At 40.0% G+C, this 17,404-nt stretch overlaps 1 protein-coding gene across 1 annotated transcript in view; it reads left to right on the top strand.

Moving 5' to 3' along the window:
- The window catches only part of ATG14 (autophagy related 14), a 21,817-nt gene extending 4,413 nt beyond the window's left edge, over nt 1-17,404 (top strand). The window contains exons 2-10 of the mRNA XM_034433433.3: nt 1,528-1,590; nt 1,739-1,781; nt 3,780-3,861; nt 7,052-7,289; nt 9,865-10,094; nt 10,673-10,790; nt 11,901-11,991; nt 12,102-12,187; nt 14,163-17,404. Coding sequence (XP_034289324.1) covers nt 1,528-1,590; nt 1,739-1,781; nt 3,780-3,861; nt 7,052-7,289; nt 9,865-10,094; nt 10,673-10,790; nt 11,901-11,991; nt 12,102-12,187; nt 14,163-14,469 — 1,258 coding nt within the window. The 3' untranslated portion in view covers nt 14,470-17,404. The remainder of the gene's footprint in view (nt 1-1,527; nt 1,591-1,738; nt 1,782-3,779; nt 3,862-7,051; nt 7,290-9,864; nt 10,095-10,672; nt 10,791-11,900; nt 11,992-12,101; nt 12,188-14,162) is intronic.

Here is a 17,404-nt window from a genome sequence, read left to right as displayed (position 1 = left end):
GAAATGCAAATATTAAATGACAAGATAAACAGCCAGCATCAAAAACATAAACCAACAAACAGTCATTACACATTTTTCTTCACCTTGATTTTTGAAAGAGCATTGTGTTCGCTGCTGAAAAATATTGTCAGCAGTGGGACAATATTTCTCAACTGAGAGAGCATTCCACAGAGATAGCATGGTTATAGAAAGGTGGGGGTTTTGTATCTTTATTGACTATAACTGGAACTCACAGGACCTGCTGGAAATTAGAAATGAAGAACAATATTTTCTTATACGTGTTTATGTAGAAATCTCTCCCCTTCTTTGCTGAATGATTAGGTTGTATTATATTATTACCTGTGGTTAATTTACCTGTGTTTTATTCAATTTATCCAATTTCCTAGGGTCACAGGGATTATAAACCAATCACATGGACTGTGTTTGTGTAACAAACTCTGCTAGGATATAATTGGCTAATGGGTCAGTATGTTATGTGGAAACAGCTAAAGGATTACTTCCAGGAAGTTCCATTAGGATTCTGAAGTCCTGTACTCATTAAGAGTAAATGTGTCACATTGAACATAGTGGAACTTATTTTTAAGTAAACATGCATAGCCTTACCTGAACAAAGAAAATCATTATTGTTTTATATTATGCATTTTTTAAACATAAATGCATATTTTCCATCAATAGCTTAAAATCAGATGTGCTAGAATCTTTTCACTAACAGTAGAATCTTTTTCACGGATAGGGGTATGCAAGTTTTGGTATATTCGGGTCTTTTTCCGTGTAAGATTGAGAGTATCTTGGCAACGTTTCGACGAGGTCCCACTCGTCATCTTCAGGCTGGTGTCTTCGGCTTCGTGCTTGTGCGAGGAAAGCGTGATCGGAGCTGCCATCTCTCTATAAATACTGGTGGGGAGGTGTGGGGTGCTGGCTTTGTTGCTGTGAGCGGGTTGGTTGCCTGTGTTGTTACATCTTGATTGGTTGATGGAGTTGATGTTTGCAGATTAGTCGGCTGTTTCGTAACATCCTGTGTGGGTGAGGTCCTTGGTGTGTGCCCATTAGTCTTATATAGCTATATAAAATTTGCCTTCCAAAATTCAGATAGGACAATCCTGTTTTATTGCATAAGTACAGACTGTGATGTTTCATAGTTTTGAATTATTTATTCTCTGGCATAGCTTTTCTAAAGACGAACATGGTTATACTGATTTTGGTGAGATCCAAGCTAAACAAGTTCGCAACTCTTGCTTAAGAATTTTAATTTCTAGTTAGTTTGGCGATCAGCCAGTTGGCCATCAATGGATATTAATCTGCATTCTGCCACTTCTGCCTAACAAGTCCAGTGCATATCCAAAAAATCCTTGTCATTTCGTTCATCTTGTTGCTTATCAGTAATTTGTTATTTATGAAGTAAATGACATGTTCAACATAGAATGTAAAAAGATAAAGTGATAATACTCTAAGCAATGCCTTTCTAACGTAGAGGTTATTCATATTCTTATTTATTGAGAAACACGTTTAAATGTTACTCTTTTCTAGGTTTTCTGAAAAAAAAGAGAGATTAAAGCACCTTAGAAAGAAACAGCATGAATTCCAATCTCAGTAAGTCCTAATTCATTCTATTTTACTTTATTTATTTAAGTTGATGTTAATATACAATCAACATAATTCATCTTAATCAATATAGAAATATATTTCTGGTTGCCAGTTAATGTTCTATTTCTTTTTTCACTCCTCCACTTTTTTATAGGTTGTTAAAAGCTATAGAGGGGAAGCAGATAGCAGATCAACTGGTGAGCATTGCAGAATTCTTTCACTTCATATTTCATTTCAACTAGTTTTCCTTAGTACTGTTATTCACGGTGCTCCGTCTCATACGGTATGAAGGTGATGGTGCCCATATTGTTGTAAATAACTGATTTTCAGCCCAAATGAACAAATGCTTAAATTGTATCTATAAAGTTTGGTTGCTTAAGATAGATTATATTGAAATAAATCTCTTTTGGAATATCAGAATACTGTTCTGACTTCACCTAATGCTGATGCTATTCCAGGCATTCCAAAAGTGTTCATAGCTCAAAATTGCCCTCCTCCAAGCCTGCACTCAAAACAAGGTGGTTTTGAGTGCAAAACACTTCCAGGAGTGTTATAGTATTGCTGGAAAACTTCCACTAATATTGGAGCAATTTATTTCAAACTCAAACCATTTTGTACACCATTATTAAATAGTACAATAGTCGGATATTTTTAAAAGGGTATCAGTTGCTCTTGATATAAGATATGTGCCTATTGAAAGTGGCACTTAGCTCCCCTGATATAGAACTTTTTGTTCCTGTCTGATATAGAACTTTTTGTAAGGATTTGACTGCCATCATTATTTGAGAGGGCAGCACTGTGGCTCAGTGGTTAAGATGCTGCGCTTGTCAGCTGGAAAGCTGGCAGCCCAGGTTCAAGACCCGAGCACCACGCACAGGTTGAGCTCCCGTCTTCACCCCAGCTCCTGCCAACCTAGCAGTTTGAAAGCATGCAAATGCAAGTAGATTAATAGGTACCACTTCGGTGGGAAGGTAACAGCACTCTGTGACATCATGCTGGCCACATGACGGCAGAAATGTCTTTGGACAGCGCTGGCTCAATGGCTGTGAAATGGAATCGAGCACCGTGCCTTATAGTTGGCAACGACTAGGGGAATAAAATCTGCAGGGATTCTTTTATCTTTTCTTTTTTACCTTGTTACCTATGAACCACGGTGGTAAAGTGGTTAGAGTGCAGTACTGCAGGCTACTTCTGCTGACTGCTGGCTGACTGCAATTGGTAGTTCAAATCTCACCAGACTCAAGGTTGACTCAGCCTTCCATTTTTATGAGGTAGGTAAAATGAGGACCCAAATTGTTGGGGGCAATATGCTGATTCTATAAACCGCTTAGAGAGGGCCGAAAACTGTAAAGCGATATATAAGTCTAAGTACTATTGCTATTGCTATTGCTATTTGAGGATCACTGCAGCTTGGCCTAGAGAAACTTTCTACTACTGAGAAAGTGCCTAAAGACCGACCAGATAATCAAAATCTATAACTTGCATTAGACAGTTTGTTTGATGTATCAGTCATTCTGTTGTGTAACTCTCTTCTGAAATGAAGGTAAAACTAAAATGCAGGCAAAACCAAAGTATAGATGGTTAATTGTGATATCAAATTTAAAGGTAAATCTAGGGCAGTGATGGCTAACCTTTTCCAGACCAAGTGCCCAAAGCGTGTGCACGAATGCGTGCATGCGTGCCCGAACCCCCAAAATGCAATTTGTGTGGCCCCCACACATGTGCCCCCTGCATGTGTGTGCGCCCCCTGCATGTGTGTGCGCCCCCCTGCACGTACCCTGCCCAAGCATGTGTGTGCCACCCGCATACACTCCATCCCCCTGCGCATACGCAGCAGAGACCCGAAGACCAACTGGCCTGTGGGAGGCGCATGTGCAGCAGAGCTGAACTGGGGCGACGGCTTGCGTGCCATCAGAGAGGGCGCTGTGTGCCACTTCTGGCACGCGTGCCATAGGTTCGCCATCACGGATCTAGGGCATCCTAATTACTTAACATTCCCTTTACAGTGGCTTCAGCAGCTTCTAGGTTGCTGATTAAACTGAATGGATTTTGGAAATTGAGTTAGCCATCTCTTTACTTTGAACAAAATGATTTTTTTTAAAAATGCAAAAATTGTTTATAGAAGTTCTAATAGATGTTCTTTTATAGATGCATGTGCAGTGCAAAGATCCTAATAGATATTCTTTTGCTTTCAGAGATGGAAAATAATGTCTTGCAAGATGAGAATTGAGCAGCTGAAGCAAACAATATGCAAAGAAAATGAAGAAATAGCAAAAAGTAAATGATGGTTGTACAAGTCTTTGCAGATTCCTGTTACAAAATTCCTTTTCTATGCCCATAACTTTTCCAATAACTGTACAAAGTTAATTTAACCAGTTTCATTAGCTTATCAAAGCTATTTTGATAAAAGGACTAATGGTGCAAAAGGTTATTGCCTTCATATTTCAAATTTTCCTTTTCACTCCTGTGCTGTTTGTTTGTTTGTTTGTTTGTTTGTTTATATGGTCACCCATTCACTGTTAGTGGGCAGCTTTCAAACAATTAAAAAATCAGTATAAAAGATTAAAAAAACAGTAACTCCCCATCCATATGTTTAAATATTATGTAAAATTGATTAGCCAAATAGGCCTACCTGGCATTTAGGGTGCCCTCAAGTGAGCTTCTAGAATTCTTCAATACTAGTAGAGGTTCTTGGGTAACATGCAACATTTTGTTTGAATATTTTTTAAATTTATTTTAAATACAAGTAATGCAAACAATACGAACATATATATAGACATCTAAATACAAAAAAGAAAAAAAAATACAAATAATACAATGCACCCCCAGAGACCATTTCCCCCCCTTATATTTCTTCTATCACAGCTAAAAAATATACAATATATTCTGAATGTGCCCTTATCCCCTCCAAAACAGCATATATTCTTGAGTAGGTTTATTCCCTTTGCCTTCCACCAACACTGATTTTATAAAATCCCCCCATATTTCATTATAATTGTTTGTTTTAATCATCCCTTTTTTAAATTTAATTTCTGTTAATTGTTTATTGCCACGCTTCAAATTTCATTATACCATTCATTTCTTTGAATATCCCAATTTCATCCCCAGTATTTAGCCATCACTAATCTATCTGGCATTATCAAATTTACAATCATTTCTTTTTTTGTTTCATTTATATCCCATTGATCCACCAGCAACAATAATGCAATTCTCGTGACATATCTAAATTTACATTCAAAAGTGCTCTAATTCCTCTAAACACCATGTCCCATATTTTTTGTGCACTATCACAATCCCACCACGTGTGTTTATATGTTCTGACCTCTTTCTTGCACCTCCAACATATATTTGTATATTTACCATCTATTTGATTTAGTTTACATGGTGTTAAATACCACCTAACATGCAGCAGTTTTAATACATAACAGGGTCAGAGCAGGTACATAATTTGAAAAACAATGTTCTAGTCCAAAGAGAATTATTTGACAGCAGTACGTATATATTATTTTATTATTTTATTTTTATTTTTCATATTTGTATACCGCCCTACTCCCGAAGGACTCAGGGCGGTGAACAGCCATAATAAATACAAATACATATAGAAGTTAAAAACTATTAAGAAACAGATTAAGTAATTTAGGCTCAAAGATTAAAAACATCCAAATTTATCTAAAGATAAATTTATATAAAATGTTTCTTGTTTTTATGTTCTTTCACATTAATAATATATTAAAATGTAGATAACATTTTAGGAATTATCTGTATTTTAAAGTGAAATCTTAAAACTACAAAGCAAGAATTCCATGGAAAATGCATCCTCAGCCTAGCATCCGTCTGCTTGTGTTGAAGAATACTATTAGGTAGTTGGATATATAATCTCTTTTATTCTTTTAGTTGTAATTTGTTCATCTATTACATTTATTCCTTGCTTTTCTACTTATTTGAGAGCAGCACACATTTAAAACAAAAATACCAGATTAAACTGTAGTATTAAAATCAATAAAATTAAAAAATCAGTTAATGAATAGAGATGCCTCCTTACTGTGTTTTTAAAATACTGGTGCTTTACGGCTCAATGTATCTCCCTAGAGAGGACATTCCATAGTTTGTGAGAAACACAGCACCCTTTCCTAGGTACCATGTAGATTAACCTTTGAAAGTGAGACATCTTCAAAGCTTTCTCTACTACTGATTTGTGTGATGTGGCAGTGGTCCCTCAAATAATTAAGCTCTGTGGTGCTTGAGGCTTTAAGGGTCAGGATCTTGAGATGTAACCAAGATATAGATAACCATCTCTGTCCAACCTACTCGAGAAGGGTTGTAGCTGTTGTTATGGCGGAAATTGTGTAAAGATGATCCTTACCATAGTCACATCTTGGAAATGCAGTGACAACTAAGCAGGAGTGGGCTTCAAAAATTTTAGCAAGGGGTTCTCTGCCCGGTTGCTGGGTGGGCATGGCCATGGTGGGCATGAATTAGTCGGTCTCCTGCACCACGGTTTGGGGGGGGGTGTTTTTGCCCTCCCCTGGCTCTGGAGACTGCTTGAGCTTCTGGGAGGGCGAAAACGGCCTCCCCAGGCTCTGGAGGCCCTCTGAACTTCCCGAACTTCAGTAGGCCCGTTTTTTGCCGTCCCCGAGCCTCTGTATGCACCCTGCACTTGCCTGCATCCAAAACAGGCCATGTGGGGACTACTGGGAGGGGCGAGGTGGGTTGGGTGGGGCCAGCCAGGAATGGGATTTCGGGATTCTCCAAACTGCACAGAATCTTAGCTAGAGGTTCTCCCGAACCCTTGCAAACCCCCAGCAGCCCACCCCTGCAACTAAGGATCAAAAGCACTACCGGATTGCTATTTCAACAAGCGTCCAAAACAGGCTGAACATCAATCTCCCTTCAGTTCTCTCCAGATCAGCAGCTAAAATGTTGGGATAACTCCCATCAGAGGAGTATTTCAATAACCCAGATTTTGCAAGATTTATGAATGCCGTCTACCTTGAAATCTTAATAACTTCCTGTTACTTCTGCCAAATTTTCTTTTGATTACGGGGAGGAATGTGAGTAGACATGCAGACCAAATACTGGGCTGCAGCTGGCTTTGTTTTTCTTTTCTAGGAGGCTCTTTTGGGCCTAGACGTTTTACTCAAGATCAAGATAATGCTGGAAGCAGCTGCTTAGCCTTACAGCCTGTCAATTTCTGTTTTTCTTTAAAAAGTTTTCTAATGTGATAAATTAGGTGGGACAAGGTAACATTGGCATCCTAAAATGTTATGCTGTGGATTTCAGATTTAATCCTGCTTGGAGATCCCAGACGCTGCTTTATTTCACAGTCATGACATATTTCTACTAATGATAACAATGTATAATTTTGTTTATCTAGTAAAATAATTTACTCATACATTATCCATTGAGTAATTAGCTGCGCCATTTTGAGGGTCTTCCAAAGATTTTACTTTTGCCTTTGTTGTTCTAGATTCAGAGTGGCTTCTTAGGATTAAAGATGAGAACCAGAAACTTTACCGAAGGGCTCAGCGCCATCAGGACAAGAAGGAGAAAATCCAGAGGCACAATCGCCGGCTTGGAGAGCTAGTAGAGAAGAAGAACTATGACTTGAGAAGCCATCATGAGCATCTGGCAGATCTCCGGCGGTCACATGTCCTGGAATTAACTTCTGTTATATTCCCTATTGAGGAAGTGAAAATCGGTCTGAGGTGAGGAGGAGGAGGAGTGTGGCTGATGTGGTTCACCATATATTCAGGAAGTGGTTCACTTTCATAGTCTATATAGGAGAAATGATATATATATATATATATATATATATATATATATATATATATATATATATTTGTAATGAGGGGCGAAAAACCTGGAGGCTGTGACGCAGAAGATGCACTGAATTGAGATGTTCTCCTCTATGGTTATTTGAAAATAAGCCTCACTGAAGCCAATTGAATTTACTTATTTAAATTGAAGTGTCTGTTTAATTTGTATTCTCCCTTTTTTATGGTAGTTTTTCCTCAAAACACTGAGGTGATTAGGCTGAGAATGCATTACTGGTTTAGGATATTTGGAAGCTTCAGTACCATACAATATTTGTTATATGGTTTAGCAAATACCTTATTGTTTGGAATGAGTCAACTGAACCCTTGGATAGCTGGCAGAGTTGGAATGCTGGGACATATCAACCACAAATACAGGTAGTCCTTGACTTACAACAGTTCGTTTACTGACCATTCAAAAGTTACAACTGTGTTGGAAAAAATAACTTACAACCATTTTTCATATTTACAACCATCGAAGCATCCCCATGGTCACGTAATCAAATTTCAGACACTTGGCAACTGACTCGTATTTATGACGGTTGCAGTGTCTCGGGTTCAGGCGATCTCCTTTTGCAACCTTCTGATAAGCAAAGTCAATGGGGAAGCCAGATTCACTTAACAATTGCACTGATTCACTTAACAACGGTGGCAAGAAAGGTCGTAAAAGGGGGCAAAACTCAATAAATGTCTCCCTTAGCAACAGATTTTTTTGGGGCTCAATTGTAGTCTGTATACAAGACTGAAACCAACACGTTTGCATAGAAGGGACATAATTAAGGAGTTTCAGAAGTATTAGTTTGGAAAGGCCAACACTGGCCTATCACATAGGTAGCTAGCACTCTATTTATCCCCTTTTCAATAGAAAGCATTTCCTCTATACTCCTTCCTTAAATGGATTGCTTGGGCTGGAGCTCCTAACCTGTTGTTGAAGTTCTTGGATAGTTATAGTCTCTTCTCTAAGTAAGTTTTGCCGCCTGGTTTTCTCCACGAGTAGCAAATACTTTGAAGGCGTAGACTCTCTTTTTAGATCTTGTCCCGGTTCTTCTAGATTCTTCTCTTGCAGTCTTTGGCATTTTCACTTTTATTTCTGCAAAGCTCAACTGGTTGTTTAATGTTATCTAGTTTGGTAATGAAACACTTGCAGACAGACTAAGTCCAGAGAAGACGAGGATTCCACAACTCATAATCTTTTCTCACCATCTTTGATGATTCTGCTAACTTTCTTTTATTCTTATTTGATATGTCCTCTATACTTTTTTCCTTTTCTACTAAAATGGGAATCATAATTACTGTTCCCCATCCTGGAGTGGTGATTTCTCAAAATGCATTATTTGTGGAGATGTCCACCACTTCTTACCAGACCAGGCTCAAAAGTAGGGCATGCTTTGCTCCTGAATACAACAGCTGAGAGTAAGGACTCTTAGCACTCAGTATGTACCATGTGTTTTCCTAATTCTGTTCTAGTAAGGTGCCCAACTGGCACTTTCCTATGTTTCATAGAATCAGAGTTTTTAATGATTGCTTGAAGTGCTTTAAATACCGTTCCAAGCATTTGCTGTGAAGTGTACCAGTAGGGCAGGGGTCTCCAAACTTGGCAACTTTAAGACTTGGGGACTTAAGTTCAACTCTGGGAGTTGAAATCCTCAAGTCTTAAAGCTGCCAAGTTTGGAGACCCTTGCAGTAGGGCCTTTATATAGAGGTGGGGAACAGACAAGTACTTGCAAGTGTCAGGAGCTACTAGAAATATGAAAATGCAGTAAAGCAATTTATTCACATTTGGCCCTTCACATTCTCAAAGAGTGAAAAGTGAAATAAAATACACTTTCCCCTGAACCTCCCGTTTGTCATTAGATTATAGTGTCCATTATGAGAAATAAGCTATCTTGATAGTAGAGTTCATGTCCTTTGGTCTTTCTTTCCCCAATTTGGAATCTTAGATTCAGCAGCGTTTAGGCAGTCCCTTTCCTTTACAAGAATCATCTGCTTTGCTTCCCATCTGACATTCTTGCTGGAGGAATTCCTCAATTCTTCATTAAGGAAGTGAGTTATTTCATGGCCAAGCCTCTTTAAAGAGTTTTTTTGGGGGGTGGGAATTTACAGGCATGAATAGAGAAGGTTAGCAGCTGTTTCTTCCATCTTTGGCTTGCTCTGCACCATCATCCGCTTGCTTGCTCTATCCTTAGTTATTCCGTTTTTTCCTCCCTTCTCAGAAGTTCTTGTCAGTTCTAAGCTCACCAGGCACTGAGTCTGAAAGTATTCATTCCATAATAATGAGGCTTACTCCCAAGAAAATTGGTGCTTTTCCTTCCCTGCATAAATGGCACAAAGCTGCAAACATAGTTCCTTTCTGTAACTTTTTAAAAACAATCACACCTCCTCCTATCATGCACACTCTGAAACTTCTTTCTGGAATACTGAACTACTGTGCAATCCTTTTAGTAACCATTCCTTGCCTTTCCTCTAGGGATTCCACAGATGTCTCTTCAGAGAGCGACAATGCCATGACCTCCAGCACAGTAAGCAAGCTTGCAGAAGCCAGGAGGACCACCTACCTTTCTGGGCGATGGGTGTGTGATGACCATAATGGAGACACCAGCATTGGCATCACAGGACCTTGGATAACTCTTCCCAACAACGGGGATTATTCCGCTTACTACAATTGGGTAGAAGAGAAGAAAACCACACAAGGACCAGGTAATAGTCATTTAGGTATCATTTAAACTTTTTTTTTAAGTCTCAAGGTTCTTCATCATCTTTTAAAATTAAGATTGAAATGCCAATTTGAGGATCTTGCCCTGATATTTGGCTTATTGAAATGTAAGAAAAGCACATAAACTACCTTCTGACTGAGCCATGATTTTCATGGGGAGCCTAAGAATTGCAGAACATGATATTGGCCAGAGAGTTTCCCAGAAGCATATTTTTAGCTCTCATAATTGAGAAGATGATAGCTCATTAACTGAGATTACATCTCAGAAATCTCAGAAGCAAACAAATGGTCTGATCTCAATGCTTTGGCAGCCCTGGGTGCAAAAAAAAAAAACCCAACCTCTTAGGGATCTCACACAAGAACTTTAGTGGCACTTGGTGATCTTGTGAGACTTTACAAATGTTATTTTTAAAAAGTGCTTTTTATTTAAAATTTGAGATTCCACAAACAGCATTCATAGTTGTTATGGGTACTTTGTTGTCCATGAGTAGCATATTGTGAATTCTTGGACTCTGCCTTTTCTGGTGTGGCCATCAAAACTGATTTTTTCCTTCTGTTCTAGACATGGAGCATAACAATCCTGCTTATACCATCAGTGCTGCTTTGTGCTATGCAACTCAGCTTACTAACATTTTATCACTTATACTGGATGTCAACCTTCCCAAAAAGCTATATAACAGGTAAGGAATCTAGAAGGAGCTAGAATACATGCCACAACGGTTATTAAGAATATTATGTTGAATGACAGGCTCTAGGAATTGTAACCATTATAATATAGCACATTATATACACCAAATTTCGAGTTCTAAGATTTCACAGAAATACTACAGTAATAATTGTAGGTTGACAGACAGCCAAGTATGTGACTGGATTCAGAGATGGTGATAAAACTTTAGAGGTGGTGGACAGCAAACCCTCTTGTGACTTCATTTTTTAAAATACTGACCGCCCAGAGCTGCAATATTCCTAGCATTTATATCATTGGAGTAGGTGTTCATTAAATTTCATTTCACACACACAAATCTCAAATGGGAAGTTTCCTAAGCCTCTGCAAAAGTTAAACTAGAGAGACGAATCCTTAATATTAGGGGTTGTTTTGTGAAATGGTGTTATTGATATTGATATTGTTATTGATATTGCCGTATTTTTCGGAGTATAAGACACACTTTTTTTCTCCTAAAAGAGGCTGAAAATTTGGGTGTGTCTTATATTCCAAATGTAGCTTTTTCGAAGCTTTTTTTCAGCCCAGTGAAGCCTTTGCCTGCTCCCTCCGACTCTCAGCTGTGAAGTTTTTTTTCAGCCCTAACAAGGCACTAGCGAGTGAAGCGATCTCTGTGGTTTGCCAAAGATCCAAAGATCAGTTGTGCTTTAGAAGCTGTTTTTTATCCCCAAACGGGGGATAAAAACCAGCAAACTAATGTGCTGAAGCTGACCAGACTAAGGAGGCTAGCCAGATGAATACCTGGTAGGCAGATTTTTTTTTCCTATTTGCCTCCCCAAAAACTAAGCTGCGTCTTATACTCCGAAAAATACGATAATTATGCTCAATTTTGCAAACCAGTATGATTGGATGTTAAAGAGGAAGGGAGGAATTATATACACAATTCTGTAATAGTGGCTCTTTTCTAAAATGGAAAATAGAACTAGATGAGCCTTGTTCTTTTTCTGTTAGCTATTCCAACAAATCTATTTTGCCAAATCAGAGTGATCCAAAACATGTTTGTTTATTTGCCTTGAGTCCTTGTTTAAGATTTTATGCCTTAATATTTGCACCTTAATATATTTTGCAGTGAGTTCTGCGGAGAAAATCTTAGCAGGAGGAAATTCACCTGGGCAGTGAAAAAGCTAAATGCCAATATCCTTTACCTTTGCTTTTCTCAGGTAGTTTTCATTTGGTTTCTTTTCCTTCTTGGAAGGCTTTACATTGTTTCCTCCTCATCTTTCAAGTCCTGCCTGATGAGTATTCTGCTTTCCTTCATATGCTTTTCCAGCATGTCAACTTAGATCTTCTGCACCCTCTACATACACTCAGAAACTTGATGTACTTGGTCAGTCCTGAGACAGAACATTTGGGAAGGTAAGAAACAATTCAATAATAAATGCCCCACTTTCTTCCCTGCCATCACTAGCTTTCTAGAAGAGCCTCCTAGTAGCCCTTCTCTGTGTCAGATATCACTCTAAACAATAGTGAAGTTTGATAAGCTACTGTATATTCAATACATGACACAAATAACATTCAATCTGACCATTACCGACTCTCCCAAGTCAGAGAGAAAAAAGAATTTGGTCCAGGAATATGGGATGGGCCTTTTCAATTGCAGATATACCGTGTTTCCTCATGTCCGGATAATAAGCCCAATTGGCCTTTTGAGCACATGCGGTAAAATAAGCCCTCCCTCTGAAAATAAGCCCCCCCCCCAATACTTAAACGCATGTGCAGCTGCCGCGCAAACAACACAACGTGAGGAGACAAGGCCGGAGGGGGGGGAAAGGGAGGGGGAACATGCCCCACGCACCCCACACGTACCTGCCATCCATGCGGAATGGCCTTTTTGGCCACTTGGGAGAAGAAGAGAGAAAGGAGGCAGTGTGAGAGAGCCCATTTCTGACATTCTTCTCCTCCTGGGTGGCGACAGCGCGTTCAGTTCCCCAAATCTGGCTTGCCGATCTCAACCTGCGAGGGGCAGTGGCAGGTGGGGAAGGAAGGAAATGGAATGGTGTGTTTTGTCACTCCCTTTCCGCCTACAGACGGACGAAGTGTGCGAGCAGGTTAGTGTGTCTTCAGTAGGATTCTACTTTTTTTCTTAATATAAAATGCACTGTGAATAGAACATGGTCAGACTGCTCTCCCCTTAACTACCTCCGCCACGCTCAGAGGAACATATCAAAATTGTCTTCTCACCGAAAGATCCAGACTTTTCTTTCTACAAGAGGAACTCTGTTCTTGCAAAGGTGCCATGACTTTAACTCTCAAAGCCCCTCGCCGGAAGTGTTTTCTTGGATAGCGTGAGCCCCTGCCTCTGTGGCAGGCTTTCACCGCGGCCCTTGGACCTGCAACTCTGATTGGGAGCGCCTGGCAAATCTCTCTCTTGCATTACCTTTCAAGGAAACGGGCCTCCATCCTGGACGCTGTGCCTGCCAAGTGGGCCCTTCATCCCCATGCAGCCTGCGAGTCACTGGGGGGCTGTGTGGAGACACGTGAGGGAGGAACTGTGGGCGGAAAGAGTGCCAAAGCATACCATTCTATTTCCTTCCTTCCCCACACCTCCCCACCTGCCACTTCCCCTTGCCGGCTGAGATTGGCAAGCCAGATTTGGGGAGCTGAACATGCTGCCGCCACCCAGGAGAAGAACGTCCGCATGGATGGCAGGTGCGTGTGGGGCATGTTCCCACCCTTCCCCCCAGCCTTGCCTCTTCACCTCATGCTGTTTGCACGGGAAACAACGAAAAACCTGCCACGATTGCTGGAGGCAGCGGCCTGAGCGGCACTGGGGAAGCAGCTGTTCGGCGCTCTGGAGCCGAGGTTTAGGGATAAAACCCCCTGATAATAAGGCCAAGGCCATATTTTGTGGGTCAAAAGAAAATAAAACCCTGTCTTATTTTCGGAGAAATGCGGTATTTTGTTCAGGAATTACAAATTTCTAGGTAAAATAGTAGCAGTAACTTTCTGACTTCGGTTAACAGCTTGCCTATTTTTCAGTTTTTCTCATTGTGACAAGGGATTGAAGTTTGCCTCAGTTCTTCATGAATTGCCATACCCCATAGAAAAATAACACTTCTTATAACTTGATGCTTTATGGGATCTTCCAAGTATTTATTCCCTTATTCTGTGACCTTTTAAAAAATTCTTGCTCCATCATGCAAGCTTCCTCTGATGAGGTTTTGAGTCAGTTGCTCAGCCTCAAGTGTCACATCCTCAGCGTCGACTCTTTTACTTCAGCTCGTACACCTTTAAACTTCAATGTGTGCTTATTTTTTTTCCATTTTTGCTACCAAGTGTGTGATCAAAGCATCTCTCTCCCTGCCCTCTCCCCCTTCCCCTCCACCAATAGGTCTGGACCATTTGAGATCAGTGCTGATTTGGAAGATTCCATGGAGTTTGTGGACCCCAGCGGTGCTGGTGAAACAGATGAGAGTGGAGATGAGCACATAAGTGATGAAGAAACTGACCTTGGAACAGACTGGGAGAACCTGCCCAGCCCACGGTTCTGCGATATCCCCTCCCAGCCATTAGAGATGCTGCAGAGCCAGAGCACGCAGGCTTCTCAACCGATAGCCAGCAGCAGTGCTGGTGGCATGATCTCCTCAGCAGCAGCCTCAGTTACCTCTTGGTTTAAGGCGTACACTGGACACCGCTAAGAAATAGTTGGGCCTCTATGACCCACCGTCACTGTAGAAGACTTTGTGAGTCAGTTCGGTAGTGCCTGGAACAACAGGGGGGTTCTGACATTCATTTGCAGAATCCCCAGCAACTCTTCTTTTGCCCAAGGTGTAAGTTCCTCCCATTTTCTGACACCTGCAATGGAATTCAGCAGTTCTGAGTCACAGTCTGTGTGTGTGTGTGTGTGTGTGCTGAAGAGGAAAGAATTACCTGCACATTTTGTTTCTAGTCTGTATTTTTTAAAAGAAGCTAAGAAAGGCAATCATTTGAAGCATGGAAACAGGAAGAGAATCATGGAAGAAAGCAATGTGAGAGTCATGCAGATGCTTAAACTCACCCTGGTCAATTGGTTCTAGCAATGCCCTTGGACTTCTTGGTTTTATGGAGTGTGCATCATTTACAAACTTACCACACAAATGTACATTTCAGGAATCTTCTGGCAAATGATGCTTTTTTAATGAGTTTCTAAACTCTGTTGCCATAATTTTAATACAGAAAACCATCCTTTAAAAAAAAAAAAAAAGCTACTGGCGATAATTATATCTTTTGTATGTGTTGCATTCATCCATTAGAAGATCTTTCTGAATATTTTTCACAGTGAGCCATCCAGAGTTCCCAGGCTCCTTGTTCTAGCACCCGACACCAAAGAAAGGCTGGCCCATAATAATTTGCAAATATAGAGCCACACTGCTGTCGTCAGAAAGTTTGTGTCCATACATTCTTTCATAGGGTGGAAGCACACTTCTCCTGCAGTTTGGTTTTGTGTACTACTTGTTCTCTGTCTTTTGGAAAGCTGGCACTCTGGAGATGAGAACATGAGGACTTCTCCTCCTTTTTGTGTCCCGTTAGTGGATACAGCATGTTGTACATAGAATTTAAATCTGTTGTGATTTTGTTTTGAATTTTGGAGGGATTTTGGAAGTAAAAAAGCTTTCCATTTTCATTGTATTATTCTTGTCCATCTTTCTTTAAAGTGGGTTTATATATTAGATCTATTTCAGATGCTTCCTGGGCCGTCAATCATTTTGCGTGTCTGTTGGTGTTTTTCTTTGTCCGCACAGTGTTGGCTGTCCATGCTGAGATCAGAACTTGGGGGTTAGGCAGTTTTTCATTACTTTTCCCATTAAAAAGGACGAGGGACAGTCTTGCAAGTCAGGCTAATTTGAGGATTCATCACATGTCTTTCATACCAACATATCTTTTACTTGATCATAAGAATGATTGATTCATTGAGCGCATCTTCCAAACCATCATGTGTGAAACTCCAGAGGAAAAAAATATCCGTAACCGACAGGTCTGGGTAGGGATTGCTTATATTGTCATGGAGTAAGGAGAAAATGGCATGTAGTCATTTGCTCCTTCATAAAGCAGTTTCTGCCTTCATATTGCCTAGTGATCCAAAATAAATTGGATAGGCAACTATAGCTTCTGTTCCATCATTTATATGCTGCCTGATTTGTGGACTCTGTGTTTTTAGTTAATAGTCCGAGCAATGTGAGTTTTAGATGTTTTTCTGCCTTGGAGCCAGTTCAGCCTTTCAGCAGAGCAGGTACACCCATAATGTGGAATATCCTCCCTGGAAGAATGCGCACACAATGTTTGTCCGACATTAATGCTTTGGCGATTCTGTGTTGGGCGCTTTTTTCCTATATTACAAAGATTTGCAATTATGCAAGAACTTCTAAATTGGCAAATAAGTTTTATTCAGTGTTTCTGTGATGGTCTTCTATTTAAGCCTGGAGTGCATATAAGGAATTGCATAGGGTTTTAAGTAACTTTGCTATGCAGATTCCCCCCCCAACCCCCCTCCCCCCTGGCCAAATAAGGATTTATCTGGAGGATAGGGAAACTACTCCTTTATATTTCTGTTGCTAAACCAAAGATTGCTTTAGTTAGGTGTTTTTATTTAAAGCCAGATGGTGTGATTCTTCCATTCTTAAGACTTAGTATAGAAAGATAGCAATACAATGATCCACAAGCATGTCTTTACTGGCTTCTGTAGAAGCCATGTCAATTTACAAAGTGGCAGTGGATGGAATTGTGACTGACTTTGGGCTTTGTCTCAAAGATCTTTGGTGACATGGGATTGTCCTCTTACCTACTTCTGTTAATGAAACAAGTGGAAATTTGTAAGAAGAAAGGCACTTTATTAATTGCAGGTGATATGGGCTGCGTAACTTTGTGACTGCAGGGGAGGATCGCAGACGGGCTCTCAACACTGTAAATACCTTTGCTTTTCCTCTTCTGTTGTGTGTTCCTTTTTTCTCCTGCTTATTTTTGAATGCAAACACTTGGAAATCATTTCTAGTGAACTGAGGGAAATAAGTTTAAAAGCCAGTAAGCCATGAATCCTTTTTGCTTGTCAGTTTCAACTTCTTAAAATGGTGCCTCTCTCCTTCAACAGTGGAACATTGCTTTGGAGGCCACCAAAAGGCATCCAAATAGTAATAAGGTAGGGTGCTGCTCCCTTTCAAGGAAAAAAAAATGTATTTTTTTAACATTTTTACACTTCTAGAGCTGTCTGGAGAAGCTACAAATACGTTTCTAAAATTACCGTGCAATAGAGGAACATTCTGCTTCATGGACAGGGATACCATTGATGGGTATCCTGGGTTTTACATCACTAATTGCGCATTTTGCAAGATGTTACGGTATCAACAAAGGTACAGCTGTATGTTTAGGCCCAAGAATCTCAACATGCTTAATGGGCTACTAGAAATACAGTAAGCGGTTCGCTGCTTGAAAATTGGTTCTCCAAACAAGGATTGCTAATTGAATATCTCTAAATCCATAGCTTCTTTTTTTTTTAGCTCATGACCTTGTGGTGCCACTTTCAAAACTAGTAGTCCTAACTAAATGCAAATGTGTTTTTAAAATTGTACTACTGCAATAAATCTTTGGGGTTTTTTTAAA

This window comes from Pantherophis guttatus, chromosome 1, assembly GCF_059756535.1.
Source record: "Pantherophis guttatus breed Tessera chromosome 1, ASM5975653v1, whole genome shotgun sequence".
NCBI classification, from domain to species: domain Eukaryota; kingdom Metazoa; phylum Chordata; class Lepidosauria; order Squamata; family Colubridae; genus Pantherophis; species Pantherophis guttatus.
Note: the sequence above shows the minus strand (reverse complement) of the source record. Positions and strands in the feature narration are given on the sequence as shown.